An 18,420-nucleotide genomic window follows, 5' to 3' on the forward strand; every position below is an offset into this window, starting at 1 on the left:
CACGCGCCGGGAGGGCTGGCCCGGGACGGCCGCGGCCGGCCGGCACGAGGCGCGGCGTCGCAACCCTGGGGCGTCCGTGTCCTCTTCCTTCGGCCCGGGGCCGCCGCTCCAGCGCTCCAGCAGTTTGAACGAGACGCTGCGATAAAGCGGGGGCCGGGGAGACCCGTCCGCCATGGTGGCGGCACTCACTCCGGGGGGGCCGGCCTCGGGGAGCCGCGGCCAACCCCCCCCTCCGTCCCCGCTCCGAAGGCGCTCAGTGGCCGTGGTCCCGAGGTCTGGGTCCTGCACCCGCAGGGCGCGGGGCTTTGGGAGACTGACGAAGAGACAGGCAGAGATTTATCTGTCGCGGATCAAGTTTCTGTGGCTTCAGGCGGCAGCGGCTCCATCCCGGGCTGCCCCTTCCGCCTCAGTGGCGACCCTCACGCGCGACCCCTGCCTCTGCCCGGGCAGCCGAGGGCATCGCGGCCCGGCCGGGGAGGGATCCCAGCGCGCCGTTCTTCGGTTCCGCGCCCGCCCTCCGGCGGCCGGCCGGCCTCCCCCTCACACTCCCGCTCCGGCTCCCGCTCCCTCCCCTTGGCTGTGCGCTCGCAGCTCCCTTTTGTTGCAAATAAACTTTGTGGCACAGGAAAGGGGGCGGGGGGCGGAGCCTCGCGCCCAAAAGAGGGGGTGGGCTCCCGGGCGCGCGCGAGTCTGGGAACCTGGTGGGGGAAGGGAATCGGGGAGGAGCCGAAGGAGAAACAAGATGCTTGAACATTTGGAGACAGAAGCGACCCTCCGCAGAAGTCCCGCGGGGTTATGAGCGGCCGCCTAGGACTCGCTGAGACACACGCAAGTTCGGAACGTGGTCAGCTTAGCAGACACACAGCCACCCTGGCGCACGCACCGCGGCTCAGCCGCTTTCGCGCGGGAACACCTCCTGCGCTAGGGGCTCCAACATGGCAACCTCAGACCCACAAACTCTCGTACACACCGACGCTCAGGTAGGTACACGCAGAAACACTCTCCTGGCGAGAGCCGGGAGGGGGATCCCAAGCCAGGAGGAGCGGTAGGCGGGGCACACCGCTCCCCGTCCCGCCCCTTCACCTCTCCTTGGGCCCGCCCCCCGCGGCGCGAACCCCGCTGCACCACGCCCACGTCCCTCCCCGCAGGGTCCCAAAGGGGCCACCCGTTCCACCTCCCTGCGGCCTGCACTGCCCTCTCGCATCTCTCAACCCACAGTCAGCTCTATAGAAGCCCCACCCCTGAGGGGCCATGCCCCGCCCTTACTTTTGCTGCTACCACGCCTCCACCAGCTCCACCTTCCAAGAGAAGCTCCGCCCTGGACCCCACCCCCTCTTTCTCTGGCGCCCTGGCGTACGCAGCTCTTGCGCCCTCTGCCGGCTAATCTTTACAACCCTGGGACCCCCTAGGGATGCAGGTAAAGCTGCATCCACCCTCTGCAATCGGACAGTTAGCGAGTTAGTATGACTTTTTCAGTCGTTCAAACGTTCTGTTCGTTCTCTGGCCTTCCACACAAAAGGGAACGCCCTTGACTTCCCACTGCCAGACCTACACGCTAACCTGTGGCCGCTCCAACCTCCTTGCAGGGGAGGGGCAGGACGCTTCTATTTCGCACTGATCTACCCTAGAGTTCCTGTCCTACTTCTGTCCCAGTCTGGTGAGTCTGAGGTTGTGTCAGGTACTAAGGCGTCACCTCTTCCTCCCCTTCCCTCCCCTTTCCTCACCTGTTAAATCCTTTTCATCATCCCGGGTGCAGTTTAAATGCTGGACCCTACATCTGAATAATTGAAAAGTTTGGGGGTGCCTCTGATGTATAAGTAATAGTATTTCATTTATTTTATTTAATCCTACGGGGAAAGTAACTCTGATCAGTGTCAAAGTCAGGAAAACATGGTAAGTTTTAGAGTCTTCAAACGCTATGCTTCTCCAGCCTTCCCTGGCCTCAGACCCTGATGAAGTAGGGGTTCTTTCCCCTCTGCACCCCAGCAGCCTCTTCTTCATCGTCATGGTCATCCTGCCCCTGCCCTCCTTCGGCCTGAGCTCACCACCCATCAGGAGCAGCATGGGGTGCCCTGTGCTGTCAGCCCTGCCCCAGCCCTCTCCAGGGAGAGGGCCCTCCAGCCCTGGCCCTCCAGCCTCACTCAATGGCACAGCCTCAGGGAGATACTGTAGGTTCTAGTCTGTGCCTTACCCAGCCCACCCCACTGCTGTGGTTGTATAGTGTGCTTCCTTCTGGCTGCAGGGAATATTCCGATGTGGGAACATAGTGCTTTCATCCATGTCTTGATGGGCACTTGGGTGTTTGCAGCTGTTTCCAGAGTGTGGTGTGTGACTCTGGGGCAGATGGACATATGTGCTCAGGCACAAGGAATGTCATTGTCCAACATTAGGAGGCATCATCAAGCTGAGCTGAAACATCTCTACTGTTTTAGGATTGCCCATGTATCCTTTTGTATGAAGTACTTGTTCCTGTTCATGCTCCTAGTGGGTTATAGTAGTTTTGATATCTTATGGCATTGTGTTCTAACCTTTCCATCCTCAGTACCCTGCAGCTGGGGGAGGAATCCTCATTTTATTGCTGTATCCCAGGTAAGGAAACAGGCTTGAAGTTCCAGAATCTGATGCAATCCACTGCCCTGAGTAAGTGCATCCTTGTAAGGTCAGAAACCTTCTACCTCAGGTAAGAAATCTTCTCTGCCAAGGAAGTCAGGTCACATCACTACCAGTGGCCCCCAGAGTCTTTTGACCACCAACCATTCCATGAACTTCTCATCCCCTAGTCGGTCCTTCCTTGCTGGCTGGCTCTCTTTATGTCCTTAATACTCCTTCCCAGCTGTAATGATCCAAGAATTTGTGTTTATTTCATTATTGCCTGTTTCTTCCATTCAGCTGAGCTCCCAGAGAGAAGGGACCCACTGCCGAGCACGATGCCTGGCATACAGTAGGTGCTCAGTCAATCGTTTATTAAATGACATCTTTCCTTGTGTCACCTCCAAGCCCCTGGATTCTGAGTCTGGGCAGAGTCTGGGTCTGACCTCAACTCACAGCACTCAGAATGTTCACTAACAAGCCTGAGGGAGAAAGGAACCAACTGCATCCTTTGCTACGACAGATCCTGTGCCTCTGAGCCTTTCCTGCCTAGAGCGGAAATCTCCCCAAGAGGAGACCTGGTTCCTGATTCTCTGGCTTCCCAATCTTGACCCGACTCATCTGCCTCCCCATCTTCTAGTACCAAGAGCCAACACTCAGGGTTTTCTGTTTTAGAAGTTCCGTCCCTGAGCCTGGCCTTCCTTCCAGCCTTCCTTCTTCTTCACCCACCCGCCCCACATCCTCTCCTTCAGCCCTCCCTCCCTCACCAGGGCCACTGCCCCAGTATGCCACCATCCAGGCCACCACCTCACTAGCTCCTTCTCCTCCCCAGATCCCTACTGTCAAAGTTTGCAGGACTCTGCCAAGGCCCCTCTCTGCTCACTCTCTCCTCTGGGGTGCCATCCACCCCTCAGTCTCATGCCATATTGGGGCCAACTTCTCCCCACGCTTTGCATCTTCTGTAAGCTGCCTTCCTGAATATCTTGTCTGTTGACTCCAAACTCCTAGCAGGATGAAGCTTCATCCCCAGCTTAGACCCCACCTCCCACCCCAGTCGGGGTCACTGCCCGCCTTTCACCTACATCTACCTGGTCAGGATAGGACCTGACTAGAGGGATTAGTTTTGGCTGTGGACAGAAAAGGCCTGAAAAACTGGTAGCTTTTTAAAAAAGCCATTTATTTCTCTCTAGTGCAGAAGCCCAAACTAGAATGGTTAGAGACCCACGCTGGTCCCAGATTCTTGCTTTACCAGACACAGAAGGCCTGTGCCCAAATGGTCCAAGATAGTGCCCCAGCTATACCCTGCACTTTGTAAGAAACAAGAAGGCTTTGAGGTGTGGGAAAAGATATCACCTATCTCAAAGACACTCCTCCCTCCCCATATTAAACTGCCTTAGGGCACTTTGCTGATACCCAGGAAGAAGTGACCTGGAGTGCTTAGCTGCAAGAGAGCCTGGGAAATGAAGTTTTCATTCTAGGAGGCCATGTGTCCAATATTGTGGCTGGCAGCCAGCCAGCCCCCTCTGCCATGCCTTCTTAGAGGACTTGGTTACTGGGACTTGGCAGGGAAGGTAGGCACTGGGATGAAGGATCAAGGAAGGGAAGGGAGGGAAGGTAGGTAGAGGGATCGAGTACCCGGGCTGGAGGAAGGCTGTATGACCTTAGCAAATCAGTTCCTACTCCCATTAGTTGCAGGAAATGCTGTAAGGGACAAAGGTGAAAATGTGTATAACGCACATTGTTTGGTCCCTGTAACCCACAGCGCCCAATTGCTGGCCTCTGCTCTCGTTATCATGGCCCCTTGGTACTTGTGTGGACTGGTCCCCAAGCCCTTTGCTCTCAGGCTCAGGCTATGACCCTTCTATCCTGCTTCCAACACCCCCCAGCCTTTGCCTGTGCTGGCTCCTACACTGGAAACTCTCAGCTCCATCACATCCATCCTTCAAGGGCCAGCCGCCCTGCTCCATCCCTCAGGAAGTCTTTCCCAACCCCAAGCCCTGGAGAGTCGCCCTGGATCCCTCTGAACCCACATCATTCGCTCTAGTGCCTCACTAGACTATCTTCTCACTCCTGTCTGTGTTCCCTGTATGTCCCACCCCAGGGGGAGCAGAGCACACCCGGGTAAGGTCCCAACCCCCACCTATCACTGCTGTGTTCTGGGTTAAAGTGAGGAGGGTGGGGAGGAGGAAGTGGATGAAGGGAGGGAGAGAGAAAGAGGGACTTGAAGTCTCCAAACAGCACTTGGAGGCCTTGATACTGGCATGTAATAAATGGTTTTTCCTTCTATGGGAACAGAAAGGGCTTATGGGTTATGGTTTTTATTCTCAAAAAAAAGTGTGATGAGCTTTGCTGCCTCCTCGGTAAGAGAGAAAGAGAAACAGTTGCAACATCCTGCTTTAAGCGCCCTGTTGCCTAGTCCATAAGTTTTGGAGCAACTTGTGTTCCAAAAGGACAAAATAATTCAGATGGAAACATTCACAGAATGCTTACTATGTTCCAGACACTGTTCCAGGTACTGTTTTGCACATATTAATTTAATCTTCACACCAACTTTATAAAACAGGCATCATCATTATTTCCATTGCTCGGCTGCGGAGAGGAACAAAGAGGTTCCCAAATAACTTTTCTAGAGTAACACAGTTGGGTAAAGCCAGGATAAACACACAGGTAGACTGGCTGTGGAGCCTGTACCCTCTATGCAACTCTCCCAGAGAGAAGCTAGGAAAGCAATTTACCCGTGACCCACAATTTCCACTCCGGCAAAGTAACCACAGAGTCACAGCTCTTAGTCAGGTGGGCCAGTCACCTGGGACTCCCTACAGGGCTCTGCTGGGCTGTGGACAGAGGCCTGTGTCTTCTGCTTGTGATTCTCCCGCTGCCCCTGCCCCAAAAGTGCAAGGTGATAACATCTGTCTGGCATGGTGCAACCTTGCACCCAGCAGGGAATCTGCAGCAGCCTGTCTTCTACTGCCTCACAGGTCCCTCTCACTGTGGCCCAGAGAATTCATGTTTCTTCTGCTCACACCACCAGCCTCTCCAGCAAGGACACTGAGTGGATCTCGAGGGGGGCTGAGCCTGCTTTTCCTTCTTCCTCTTCCAGCTGCAAACAGGCTCCCCGACATGGTTAGGAAGTTTAGCTCTCGAGAGCCCCGCTCTGGATGCCCCTGTTGCAGGCAGTCCTGAGGCTTAGGAAGGGCTAGAAGAGAAATCCTGCATACTTTCATATTAAATTTCATATTCCCTCCCCTACCCTGTCCCTCCGCCCTCACTTCTGCCCACTCTGTCTCCTGCAGTGGAGGACTCCTGGCCTGGCGGGCTCTCTTGCTTACTGCAGGTCTGTGTGGGGTACCAGCAGCGAGGGCAGGCTGGATTGTTCCACTTGGGGCAAACAGGTCTGGAAGAGGGGATGGGGTGAGGACTACAGAGTAAGGGGGAGTGCGGCAGGGCTGGCTGGCTGGGAGGAGGAAGGAGGAACCAGAGCAGAGAGGGTGACCCCACGGAGCAGTGATGGCGCATCTGGAGGAGGGCAGGCAGGGAAGAGGACTCCCTGCGGCTGTATGATTCCCCTTTGCCACCTGCTCGAGGGACCTTCGGGACCTTCGGGACCGTTAGTAAAGATGTCTTTACTCAGCTTTGTGCTGCTCAGATCTGGGTTTGAGAGGCCGCTCTGGGAGCTGGCCCCAGCTGCCTTCTGCGTACTCACAGGTTGGAATGGGGGACTTGAGAGAGCAGGGGTGGAACGCAGCCAGGGCACTGCCCTGTGACCTTGGGCTTCCAGTCGTGGGAGCTTCCTGAGCAGCCTCCTGGTGGCCCTGAGTCTCCTCAAGCTGTCGGCTTCTTTTAGAATGAAGCAGGGTTGAAGGGTTGTTTCCCCTTCTTGGGGGAGGCAGATGAAGCAAAAGTGAGGTCTGGGCTCTTCCTAGCATTGAATGCTCTGGCCCTACCCAGCTCCTTTTCCGGGCACCCCTTCCACACACCCAGCCCCCCCGGGCTTCACTGCTGCCCAGCCATGCTGATTTATTTCGCCCTCTGGTTCACACAGTGCCATCCCCCAGGAGCTGCTGCTTCTGCCAGCTGCTCTGGTTCCTCCCTCTGCTGAGCTCCATGACCTGCCGTACCTGGACAGCTCTTGCCCTTATCTGGGGCCAGCTGTGGGACAGCTCTGGTCTCCTCAGCTTTCACACACAGGAGGCCGCATACCTCCTCCCAGCCCTCTCCTGAGTGTCCAAGGCAGAGCCCAGAAGAAGGCTGGCCCAGGCCATATCAAAGTGCTCCCCACCTCTGTCTGCCGAGCCTCCACTTAGCCTCTGACATCTGGTTCAGATGGTTCCTCCCCAGAGAAGTCTTTCCTGACTGCTTGAACAAGGCCATGGGCATCCTGTGGGCAGTGATACGGGTCACAGCTCTGATATCACTGTGTCAGTGTCTACACCTACAGCTGTTGGGAGCTGGAATAGGGCATGACTAGAACTTCTTTTTCTAGGACCTCAAAGCTATTCAGGCTTGAGTACAAGGTCTCAATAAAGGCTTACTAAATAAGTGGAATATCATGCCTTCCCACCAGAGAGCCCATATTCATCCCGCAAAACCCAGTTTAAATGCCTCTTCCTGAAAGCTCTCACTTCCCTTTTCTACTTTCCCTCATGCCTTCGTTGGTGATTCCAAAGCATGTATTACAGTACAAAGTACAGTATAGTACAAAGCCTCTGTTACAGTACAAGTCACACTGTACTTCTGTGAGCAGCTTAGCATGGCTTGCTGGCTTTCTCACCTTTTCTTTCTTTCTTTCTTTCTTTCTTTCTTTCTTTCTTTCTTTCTGCACTGGGGGCTGAATCTAGGAACTTCACACTAAGCTACATCCCCAACCGTTTTCTCATATTTTAATTTTTAACGCAGGGTCTCAATAAGCCTCTGAATTGCCCAGCCTGGGCTTGAACTTTCTGTCCTCCTGCCTCAGCCTCCTGGAGTGCTGGAGTTACAGGCTTGTACTGCCATACCCAGCTTAACATGGTTTTCTTTACTCTTTCTGGCTGATCGGGAGCTTCTGGAGGGCCAGGCCCAGGCCTATTGGTCTCTGTGTCCAGAGGGCCTGGTCTTGAGAAAGGGCTCAATAAATAGTTGATGAAGTTTGGAACTATGAGGGGTTTTGCTCTATGCCCACCCAGCTGAATTTTAATTCTCTGCACAGTTTGGGGTTGGTGGGGTGCCCTGGCTGTGACAGTGAACGTGACAGCATCCAGGCCTCAGGCCCAGTGCTGGTGAACTCAGCCACCCCGCCGCTGCCACTTGGCCGTGAGTTTCTGTATCAGCTCTTGTGGCCGCCGGCGGAACTTCCTCTGGGTGAAGTAGAAGAGGATGGGGTCCAGCACGCTGTTGGCGCTAGCGAAGGGCCGCGTGCCTTTGTAGGCAGCAGCAAAGGTTTCCAGCATGGGACAGGGGACACCTGACATAGAGCGCACTGCCAGGTAGGCTGTTTTGGTGACATGGAAAGGCAGGAAGCTGATGGCAAAGACGGCTGCCACAACCACGGCCATGCGGGCTGCCTTGCCCCGCCGCTCCTGGGCCACAGGCCCTGCGGGGCCACCTTGGCGGCACAGGCGGCGAGCCAGGCGACAGTAGCAGGCCAGCAGGGCGGCACAGGGCAGCAGGAAGCCAATGACCGTGAGGGCCATACCGTAGGGCAGGTAGTGGGCGGCCAGGGCCGGCGGGCTCAGGTCATAGCAGACGGTGCGGTTCCGCTGGATGCCTGTGGCCGCATAGACGGCTGTGGGCAGGCACTGTGCCGTCACCACCAGCCACACAGCGCCACACACGAGCCAGGCAGCCCTGCGGCCCCCACGCTTGTGCCAGGGGGCCAGGGGGTGGCAAATACCCAGGTATCGCTGGAAGCTGATGCAGGTGAGGAAGAGGATGCTGCCGTGCAGGTTGGCGTAGAAGAGGAAACGAACCAGGCGGCACATGAGGTCCCCGAAGGGCCAGTGGTCCCCTTGGGCGTAGTTGTAGATGAGCAGGGGCAGGGAGCAGGCATACAGCAGGTCGGCCAGGGCCAGGTTTAGGGTGTACACGGCTGTGCGGGTCAGGGCCCGGCGAGAAGCGCAGATTTGGGCAATGACACAGAAGTTCAATGGCAGGCCAGCCACCAGCACTGCTGAGTACACCGGTGGCAGCAGCAGACGCTTGAAGTCCTCGTGGTAGACACAGGTGGTGGGAGGCAAGCTCAAGCCTTGGATTGTGCTATTGTCCCACTCCATGACTGCCCAACTGGGCTTCCTACATTTGGAGAGGCTGGGGAGACAATACACAACCTGTTAGTGACGTGCTCCCTGGCCACCCTAAGCAGGCCCTACCCCTTTCTGGGCCTTCATCCTCCTATCTGAACAATTGGGGCATCAACTCTGTCATTTCTTATACTTTCCATACCATGGAGGCCTCACACAACTCTAATTTCAAGGAAACTTGGAATACAATAAAGCTCAACTTCAGGAGAGATTCAAGTCCCTTTTATTCTTTTTTTGGTACTGGGAATTGAACTCATGACTCACACTTGCCAGGCAGGCGCTTATGCCGCTGAGCTATATCCCCGGCCCATCCTCTTTTATTCTTAGTATGCATTTTCTATTATCCTTTCTAATAAACTTCTATTCATTCTTCAGAACTCTGATCAGATGTCTCCTCTGTTAGTGAAAGTAGATGGACTTGGGTTCAAATCTCATTTCTGCTACTTTCTAGTTATGTGACCTGGGGGTAGGGATCTACCTTCTCTGGGTCTCAGTTTCCCTGTCTGAGAAATGGGGGAATGTGGCACGCACCTCTAAGGGATGTTGTGAGGTTAGAAGCACTAAAACAAGCTTATGAAGGGCTTCTCCTGAGCTGGGGTGGGGGGAAGGGAGATGGAAATTGTGGTCATATTCGGCCTGCCTGCCTTTCACAGACTGAGGACTTCCTGAGAAGAAGTGGTAGATTTGGTGCCTCTCTGTCTCACAGCCAGGTCCAGGGTCCAGGGCAGAGGGGTCCCTGGTACCTCAGCCCAGATAAATGGTCCACACACCATGAGCTCACTGAAGATAGCTCCCACTTCTGCAGCTTGAACTCCACCTTCCAAAGACATGGTTCTTTGTCTGGCTGCAGCCTTGTTATCTGTAAAACAGGGCAAGGAGGTGACTTGGGAGTTTCCCAAGACCTGTTTCCAGTTGACCAAAAACTGCCGCAGAGGTCTAGCAGCTCCACGCTCCTCCACAGTGCCCCCTGGTGGCCAGAGTGAAAATAGCTTCTCCAACGGCAAACCGGAGGGACAAAGCTCACAGCTTTATGTTGTTTGTTTGAGACAGGGTCTCAGTGTGCAGTTCAGGCTGTCCTTGAACGCAATATGTAGCCCAGGTTGGCCTCAAACTCGCAGCAATCCTCTTGCTTCAGGCTTCTGAGTGCTGAGGTTACAGGCATGCAGCCCATGCGAGGCCCTGCAGCTTTACGGAGATGGAAATTTACAGTGAGGGGCCAGGACTGCTGGGACTTGGTGCGTTAAGAGCAGAATCAGGATCAGAACCCAGTCACCTGATTCAGAGGAGGCAGCTTGTGGGAGGGAGAGCTTGCAAGGGCAGCTTAAGAGCTAGGCAGCCCTGGGTCCAACGTTGGGTGCCCTACTGCCATGCTGTGTAACCCAGGCCACGTCAACTGCTTTTTCTGCCTGTATCCTCAGTAGTAAAATGTGTCATGGGCCTTATGGTCAGTAGGTGCGCGACACCATGCCACTGCATCTGACACCCTCTCCCACCTCTTGTTAGTTCAGGCTGAGTTTTGGGGGAATTCAACAGCAAAATGCCTTAAATCTGACTCCTGAGTCTTCTGAATACTCCTGGGTAGGGGTATTTCCACATCAGTAGTACCAGAGAGAATTTATAGTCAATTCAATGGACCTGTTGAACAAAGCCTTGGAGATGAGTCCAGTTCTCCCCTTTGCCCATTTTACAGATGGGAAAAACTGATGCCTAGAAAAATTATGAAAAGCACTCAGAGAGTAGTAAAGGGTTGAAGCCATATGCCCAGCCCTGCCACATGTGAGCTGTGTGGCCTTGGGTGTATTATTTACCCCCATACCTCAGTTTCCCTATCTGTAAAATGAGTTACTATGGTACCTGCTTTATAAAGCAGTTGTGAAGACAGTGCGAGGTACAAGACCAAGTGTTAGCTGTTCTTAACCATGAATATACCAGCTAAGTGAGGGTATAGAAATTTTAAAAAGTTATACTCGAGCAAAAGTAATGTTCTTCCCAATTTAAAATTTTATTTTAATGAAATTATTCTACCCAAATGCTGGGTAAAATGAGAAGGTTTGGAGTCTCTGTCTGCGTCCCACACCCCATATCGCCTTTGGTTATCACAGATCCCTGATGTACTTCCAGCCTGATTTGAGGACTCTGTGTGCCCAGCTGAGATGAGGTAGGCATGGAGGCGGGCAGTGGCCCCTGCAGTGTGTCTGGAAGACCAAGATCAGAATGGGCAGGAGGAAGGTCACTCCTTCATCTCTACGCTCACTCACTCAGGCTGTGCTCTCACTCACATGTTCATTCTCATTTCCACATGCCAGACATCGCCTTGCTGCCTGTGGGACAGCCAAGGCCACAGGGCAGTCTGTAGATGTAGATATTGCCGACAGACACACACACACACACACACACACACACATATTAGCCTGAAGGGAGACCACTGTGAGCCACGGGACACAAGGGACTTTTCAGAGGAGGATGGAGGACGCTGGGGGCGAAGGAAGATTGCCAAGGGTAGAAAAAGGTGTGAGGACATGGAGGAGGGGGCAGGTAGGGTCTGAGAGGAGAGCAGTATGGCTGGAAGGGTGCTGTGTCCCTGAACCTTCCTTTGGGAGACCTCAGTTTTCCGCTTCTTCTGCTTCCTGGCAAGACTGGTCTTTCCAGGAACCACCTCCCCCCCGCTGCCCCCGCCCGCGCCCCCACCCCATGGAAGGCGGCAGGGGCCATTCCAGGAGGGGATCCTGGAGTTGCAGACTGGGCAGACCTCAGGGCCAGGTGAGGAAGGCAGGCCTGGCTGTCACCTGGCTCCCCACCACGTCTGCCTTCTGAGGACCCTGGAGGCTGAGTCTTTACCCTAGCTCCCGGCAGGGGCTGCCAGAGGGAGGGCTTGCTGGGCCCCAGCCCTGAGCATCAGCTGGCCGCTCTCACATCCGTCACCCACTCTTGAATCCTAAGTCCTGGACCAGCTCAGATCCCAAGCTCTCGGGGCTCGGTGGCTCTGACTATATCCTTCCCCCTGTCCTGTGCTTTTGGAAAGATGCCCAAGCCTTATTCCTGATGTTTAAGGTTCCTGCCCAGCCCTCGAGTTTCGTCGCAAGGGTGCCAGGTCCCCTCCACTCTGCCTGCGCTGCTGCCCTTCTTCTCGCTGTACTCTTCCCAAGGTGCCAAGATGGCCACATGGGGCCAGCAGCCAGGGACGAAGATGTCCTCTCCAGCCTCCCCTTCACACAGTACCATTCAGCAACATCTCTGCTGTCAAACCTGTGTGTCCACCGAGCTCCTGACCCCGTGTTTCATCCTCTTTTGATCCCCCAGCTGGATGGGATCCTTCCTTGGGGTCCCAAACTCTCTGGGCTGCCTTAGGTCAGTGCTGGACCCAGCCTGCTGCCCAGTCACAGCTCCTTAAGTCCAGTCTCCCATCCACCCTGCCCCATACTGACCCAGAGATGCAGGACACTCACATGCAGCCTCCTGTCCCCGCAGCAGGTTGGTGGGCCCAAGTGTATTGGGGCAAAGGGAAGCCAGGGCCGAGGCTCCTCACACTCCTGTTCTCAGGCAGGCTGCGACACCTCCAGTTGTGGACAGACGGACAGCTTCCTCTGCTTCCTGGAAGGTCTGTTTGACTGAAATAGTCACTACAGGGTCCACCTCCTCCCTGCCACCCCCAGCACTTCAGCCTGGCGGAAACTGGGCCTAGAGGAGTGAGGAGGCGGAGAAAAGGCAGAGAAAGGGCATCCGTCCCAGAACCCCACCCCCACTGCAGCGATGGAAAGACAGGAATGAAGGGGGAGAGAGGACTGGAAAGGACCGGAGGTCAAAGGCCAGTCCCACAGACCCAGCAGTTTTCCTTCCCCTCAGCCTCTCTGTTTCTCGTCAGTCACACGGCTGTAACGCCCAGAGGCCCTGTTCATTTTCGCAGTCCCTCCCTCCCTCCCTTGCTTCCGTAGTTCCTGCACCAGTACACTCACCTCCCTGTGGCTCTACGTGGCAATCCACTGGGTACTCACTAGGTAGGCTTCTTCACCCTCTCCTTTTCTTGTTCCTTTTCTCCGTATTTATTGAGCACCTACCATATATTGTGGCCCCTCCCACATCTCCCAGTTAGCAGCTTCTTTCCTGGGCAGGCCCCAAGGAGCTCATCAGGAGTGTGTGTGTGTGTGTGTGTGTGTGTGTGTGTGTGTGTGTGTGTTCCTGAGACTTCACCCAACTGATATTCTTTCTTGCTGTGCCAAGTCCTCCCTGACCCCTCCTTACCACCAATTCAGACTTTGGAGCTATTAGGACAATCAGAGCGGGAGAGGTGTCTCCTCACTGTCCCTGGGAGGCTGGCTCAGGGTGGAGGTCGCATTGAAGGAGGGTGACCTGGTTGGGGGGGGGCGCGGCGATTTGCTTTTGAAGCAACCAGGTAAGAATAGAGTGGTGCAGGGAAAGAACATGACACCAGGAGATGGAGGCCCGGGTTCTCTCCGAGCCATCTTGGTAGAATGTAGTCATAGTGGGCACCGGCGTGGTGAGGGGATGAATGGCCACAGGGAGTAAGGCCTCCTTTCACCCCATAGGATGCTGAGGTCACTTCTGGAATCCAGGAGCAATCAGGGCATTGATCTCACCCCAAAACCACCTTAGAGGCAGAAGTTTGAGAAACCAAGCAGGAGCCTAAAGCTTGGACCAAACCGAGGAAGTTTGGTTTGAACTGTGGGAAAATCCCTGGTCAGTTAGTTGTGTACAAATTGAGCACCTACTGCTTATTCAGTTCTACGCCAGGAGTTTGCTGGTGCCAGCTAAGGGCACGGGCCTCCCTTGCCTGATTTGAGCTGTGCTGGAGGGCAAGGTGGGGAAGGGGCCCTCCTGCCTGGCAGCAGTGCCTTGTTGGTCTTCAGGATGGCCACCGTCACCAGGGTGGGTGACTGTCTGTCCCAGGAATGGGAGCAGCTCTGAAGGCTTCCTGGGGGTACCAGCCCAAGGGTGCCGAGCCCTTGGATTTGGGTTAGACATCTGAGTGGCTTCAGTTGCTGCCACTGGGACTGAAGTCTTCCCTGCACTGAGGACTTGTGGCCATGAGGTGGTGCCAGTGGACAGCCCCGACAGCCATGGGCACATGTGTCCGAGGACCAACTTCCTGCCTCAGTTCATCTGACTACTGAGCCTTTCTCCTAAGTACCCCTCCCGCGCAAGCTTCAGCCCTGTGCTCAGATTCTCAACCTGGCCCACATGCCTCACAGAGCCGAGGGGACTGGGCTTCGGCGCCAAGGCCAGGACTGAACCCTGCGCACTTGAGGTAGAGGCTCTGGAGAATCACCACCTCCGCTCCAGTGCACTAGCAGCGAGAATAGCAAAGCCCTCGCCCTCTGGGGGACCACCTCTGTCCATTTCCTTCCCTCAGCCCAGGTGACAACCCTAAGGTCAGTTCTACAGCAGAAGCAATGAGTTTAGACCCAAGGAAGAACTGACAAAATTGCAGCTCTTTGGGCTATTCAGATGCCGTAGTCTCAGGGTGCCCTTTAGGTGACCGCATAGCCTGCCACTGACAAAGCCTTCATGACGGGAGAGGGTGAGGGAGACTCTCTGGAGGCAGAAGCTGGAAGCCTGAGTCACTACCTGTCAGTTGGTCCCATCAGAGAGCAGCCAGACATGGCCAGACCTGGTGAGAGGCTTCCCAGCCTCAGGCCAGCCTGCCGGGAAACCAAGCCCGGGAATCCCCTTGCTGGGCCCCTGGCCCATGAGCTGAGCAGTAAGGACACAGGATGACAGGGGTTCAGACTCAGCTTCTTCCGCTGAGGAGTCAGACAGGCTGGGGTCCACCACCAACTTGCTGTGTGACTTGGGGATAGCTGAGTCAGGTAAACAAGGTTAATATGTTACCCACCATCCTCCCAGCCCTGGCCCCACATGCCCTCTGCCTGGAGCCCACCTCGGGCCAGCCTGAGGCCAGGTTCCTGATCCCAGTGCCTCCCTCACAGCCCAAGAGCAGTGGGCAGGAGCAGAGTCCTCCATCTGGAGGAGTTGTGGTCCCACCTGTGGTATCAGGCTGGCCACAGAAGCAGGCACCCAAGCAGGAGGGGACCAGGAGGGCAGAGAATCTGCTTTCTCTTCTCTTTTCCCACTTCCTTTCTTCTCCTGCTCAACAGGAATCAAAACGGGAACTGAAACCTCCACTTTGAGTGCAAAGAAGGGGAAGCAGCAGCTTTGCGGGGCTTGGAGTTGGGGTCCTTCTTTTGGTTTCTCTTTGGGCTAAGCAAAGAGGAAATATGCATCTCTGGAGCCTCTGGTACCCAGGCAACAGTAGCGGTAGCCGCACACCTCCCTCCCTCTCTCTCCCCCTCTTTCTTTCTCTCTGACATCTGGCTTTACTGAGCACTGTGAGGCACTGTGGAGAGGGTGGGGAGGGGCTGTGGAAGAGCTGAGGAGGAGCTCTGGGACCCCCCCTTTCCAGTCTCCCCGGGCCACAGAACCTCTGCCCCATAGAGCTAGAGTGGGAGGCCAGGTTCCCCGCCTGGACCCCAGGCTTTCCCAGTCCTTTGTCTCCCTGGGGAGGAGGCCCCTTGGATCTGCTTCTGAGAAGGAGCCTGCTGCCTGGCTGGTGCCTCCAGGAGCCGCCCATCCTCCCAGACCAGGCTCCAGACCTTGGCAGGAAGCAATGGCCGGGGTCCAGGGTGGTGCCTCACTGCAGGCAGTCATTGTTCTGCTTGTCCACAGCTTCTTCCCCACACTTCCCAGATCCCCTCTCCTGATGGCCACCCCGCCTCCTATCCTTCCTTTGGGAGGTCCCCTCCTTCCCCTTGGAGTCCTGAGACTCTGGGAAGGGTGGGCTAGCCGAAGACAGAGGAGTGGGTTCCTCAGGCCCTATGGCTGCCTTGGGGTGGGGTGAGCCACCTTCACCAGGTGCCTGGGAGTCAATTCTGAGGCTTTTGCTGGACAACAAGACAGGTTTTCCACTGGGTTTGCAAAGCTGGTAAGAGATGAGGCTAAGGCTGCTGCAGCCAGTTGAACTATGTGTCTGCTGGGTCCTAGACACTTGAGAAACCACCAGGGAAGACACCATCCAACATTAAAATCAGTGTGCAGAGTAGAGCGATGGGGACAGTTTCCTGAGAACTGTGGAGCACCTGGCTCCTTCTGCACCTGAAGCCTGACCTTCCACTGGATTTTTGAGAGCCGATAAAGTCCCATTTTGTTGCTTGAAATTAAGCCTGTAGATCAGCACCCCATGCCTCCCACTGCTCGTTCCACAGCCCTGGGCTCCCAGCTTTGGTCCCAGAACCCAGATGTCCCTGAATGGGAAGCTGGAGCCGGTCACTTATCTGATGGCTGCCAGCAGAAGGCAAGTGAGGGCAGAGGGGCTGCCAGGTGGGAATCAGTTCCCATGGGGCAGCCAGGAGAGCCCCTCTAGCCATTTCATCTCCCATGAGTTTCCCAGAGTAACCACTGTGTCATCTCTGTAGTTCCTGGGCAGGACAAATAGGAAGCTGAAAACCTGGGTTGCAGTCTTAGATTCATTACTCACTTGCTGTGTGACCTGGGAAAGTCATTTCAGCTCTCTAAGCCTCATTTTTCTAAGCTACTGGCTGCTAGTTTCTTGGCTGCTCTGAAGGTACTGGGCATCTGAACTAAGCCTTTTGCACCACGGTTTCATTTGCTCTTTGTTTTTGTTTGTTTATTTGTTTTTGGAACCGGGAATCGAACTCAGGACCTTGCACTTGCAAGCAGGCGCTTGTGCCACTGAGCTATATCCCTGGCCCTCATTTGCTCTTAAACATCCTGTGTGATGGGGTGTGTTGTTCCCACTGTACATAGGAGTAAACAGGGTACAGAAGGCTGGAGACACTCAGTGAGTCAGTGGTGAGCCAGGCTGCAGAGCTAAAGAATGATAGTCTGTGCTTGGGAAGAGAGGTGACATTTCCCTGCAGGAAAACTGGAGCCAGAAAGATTAGGAACTTGCCAAAGCACAGCAAATCCATCGTGACACCCTGCTTCTGAGACAGGAGAGGAAACAGATCAACATCAGACACCCTCCCTTCCTTCTCCAATTCTGTTAGGAACTGGGGACAAGGTCGACTTTGCCTTTAGGGCCTCAGAGACCACACAGATTCTGGTTCCCAACCAAGAAGCCACAGGACATGTTGGGTGAACAAATCTGTCCGTAAAGGTGAGGCATAGGGCTCTGTCCTTGGTGCTGCCTGCATCCATAAATTTTAAAAAAAGATCTTCGTCTTAACTGATGATAGAGAAGATTTATCAGGGGAAAGAAGGAAATGGCTACAGGTCTGAGCCCTCTGGATCCCTTAGCCCTGACATCAGGAAGGGCAGACCACCTACTCTGCCTGAGTTTTTCTTGTGGGTTATGATCCTGTCAGGCAGTGCTTTTCTCATCAATGCATCTGTAGTGTCCAGAACACTACCTGACTCATATAGGTGCCCAGTAAATACATATTAAATGAATGAATGAATGAATGAGTGAATGAATGAATTTCCAAGGATGCCTCCAGGAACCACACAGGCTTAGGGGCCGAAACCTGGCCAGGTCATAGGGGACCTGGCTTAGTACTGTTTATACAGCAAGCAGCACTTTGTACTCACACTACGTGTTATCAGGTAGAGATGGAATGTAGGGGCCACAAGCTCTTAAGCTACCCTTGGGGCTCCCTCTGTCTGGTTGTGTATGAGATTTGGGCTGTAAATAGTCCCAGCTGAGCGGAAGAACAGGCAGTGACCTGGTGGGAGTGGGCTGCCTCCTCTCCCTCCTGCCTAGTCCGAGGGGCTCCCTGCACCCCTCACCACCCTGTCTGCCCTGCCCTGCTGAAAGTGCCCAGCCCTCCAGCCTGCACAGTCACTCTGCCCCAGGCCTCTGGGGCTGCCTCCCCTGGCCCAGCACCTCCCTGGCCTCTCTACCTTTTTTACCAGCCTGCCTGGACTGCCACCCAAGATTGTGAGACTCCTGGGCATACGCTGGTCTGTCTGCAGCCCTATGCATGGGGCTCCCACAGTGCTCTGTCCTTGCTGTGCGGCTGGAGGACATAACTTGGCTGTACCTGAGAGCCCATAGGCCAGGTCGCTGCCTTCTTTGGCTGGCCCCTCAACCCTTTGCGGGTCCTGGGCTTCTTCTCTCCCCTCTCTTCTAAGCCTTGGCTTTATCTTTCTTTTCAGCCTTATACCCTCAACCCCAACAGCCCTCAACTCCCCCTTCTGAGCAGAGATCCCTTACAGAAGCACTGCCCTCAACTTCCTGTCCCCTACTGAAGCCAGCTGCTCCTTCTCTCCACACTCCCACCCCCAGCCCTCCAGGGGCCACTCCTCCTCTCCTCTCCTCAGTATCAGTGCTGCTGGTTCCTTCTCCCAGCTTATTCTCCCCTCCTCCACCTCTGCCCTCTCAGCATAACCTCTTCTTTGACCCACTCAGGCCTTCCCAGCTCTGCCTCTTCCTCACAATCAGAGTTCCAGGGAGCCGCCACTTCCTGCACGTCTCACACATCTAGGTCAAGTGGTTAAGCCCAGGCAGAACAGGGAGCCTCTGAGCCCAGCTCCGGAAAGAGTAGTGGGCATCCTGTCTCCTAGGTGAGGCTAGTGAGTG

At 55.1% G+C, this 18,420-nt stretch overlaps 2 protein-coding genes across 2 annotated transcripts in view; both read right to left on the bottom strand.

The window, feature by feature from the left end:
• The window catches only part of Arhgef17 (Rho guanine nucleotide exchange factor (GEF) 17), a gene marked incomplete in the record, with an annotated part of 71,999 nt that extends 71,397 nt beyond the window's left edge, over positions 1-602 (bottom strand). Inside the window, 1 exon segment of the mRNA XM_013511810.1 lies at positions 1-602. Coding sequence (XP_013367264.1) covers positions 1-174 — 174 coding nt within the window.
• Positions 603-5,102: 4,500 nt separating this feature from the next.
• Positions 5,103-18,420, bottom strand: part of P2ry6 (pyrimidinergic receptor P2Y, G-protein coupled, 6) — a 38,023-nt gene continuing 24,705 nt past the window's right edge. The window contains exons 3-5 of the mRNA XM_013511817.1: positions 12,314-12,467; positions 9,638-9,726; positions 5,103-8,874 (exon numbers count right to left, since the gene is read on the bottom strand). Of these exons, the coding sequence (XP_013367271.1) occupies positions 7,854-8,840 (987 nt within the window). The 5' untranslated portion in view covers positions 8,841-8,874; positions 9,638-9,726; positions 12,314-12,467 and the 3' untranslated portion in view covers positions 5,103-7,853. The remainder of the gene's footprint in view (positions 8,875-9,637; positions 9,727-12,313; positions 12,468-18,420) is intronic.

Source organism: Chinchilla lanigera, unplaced genomic scaffold (assembly GCF_000276665.1).
Source record: "Chinchilla lanigera isolate Chin_1 unplaced genomic scaffold, ChiLan1.0 scaffold00013, whole genome shotgun sequence".
NCBI lineage: Eukaryota > Metazoa > Chordata > Mammalia > Rodentia > Chinchillidae > Chinchilla > Chinchilla lanigera.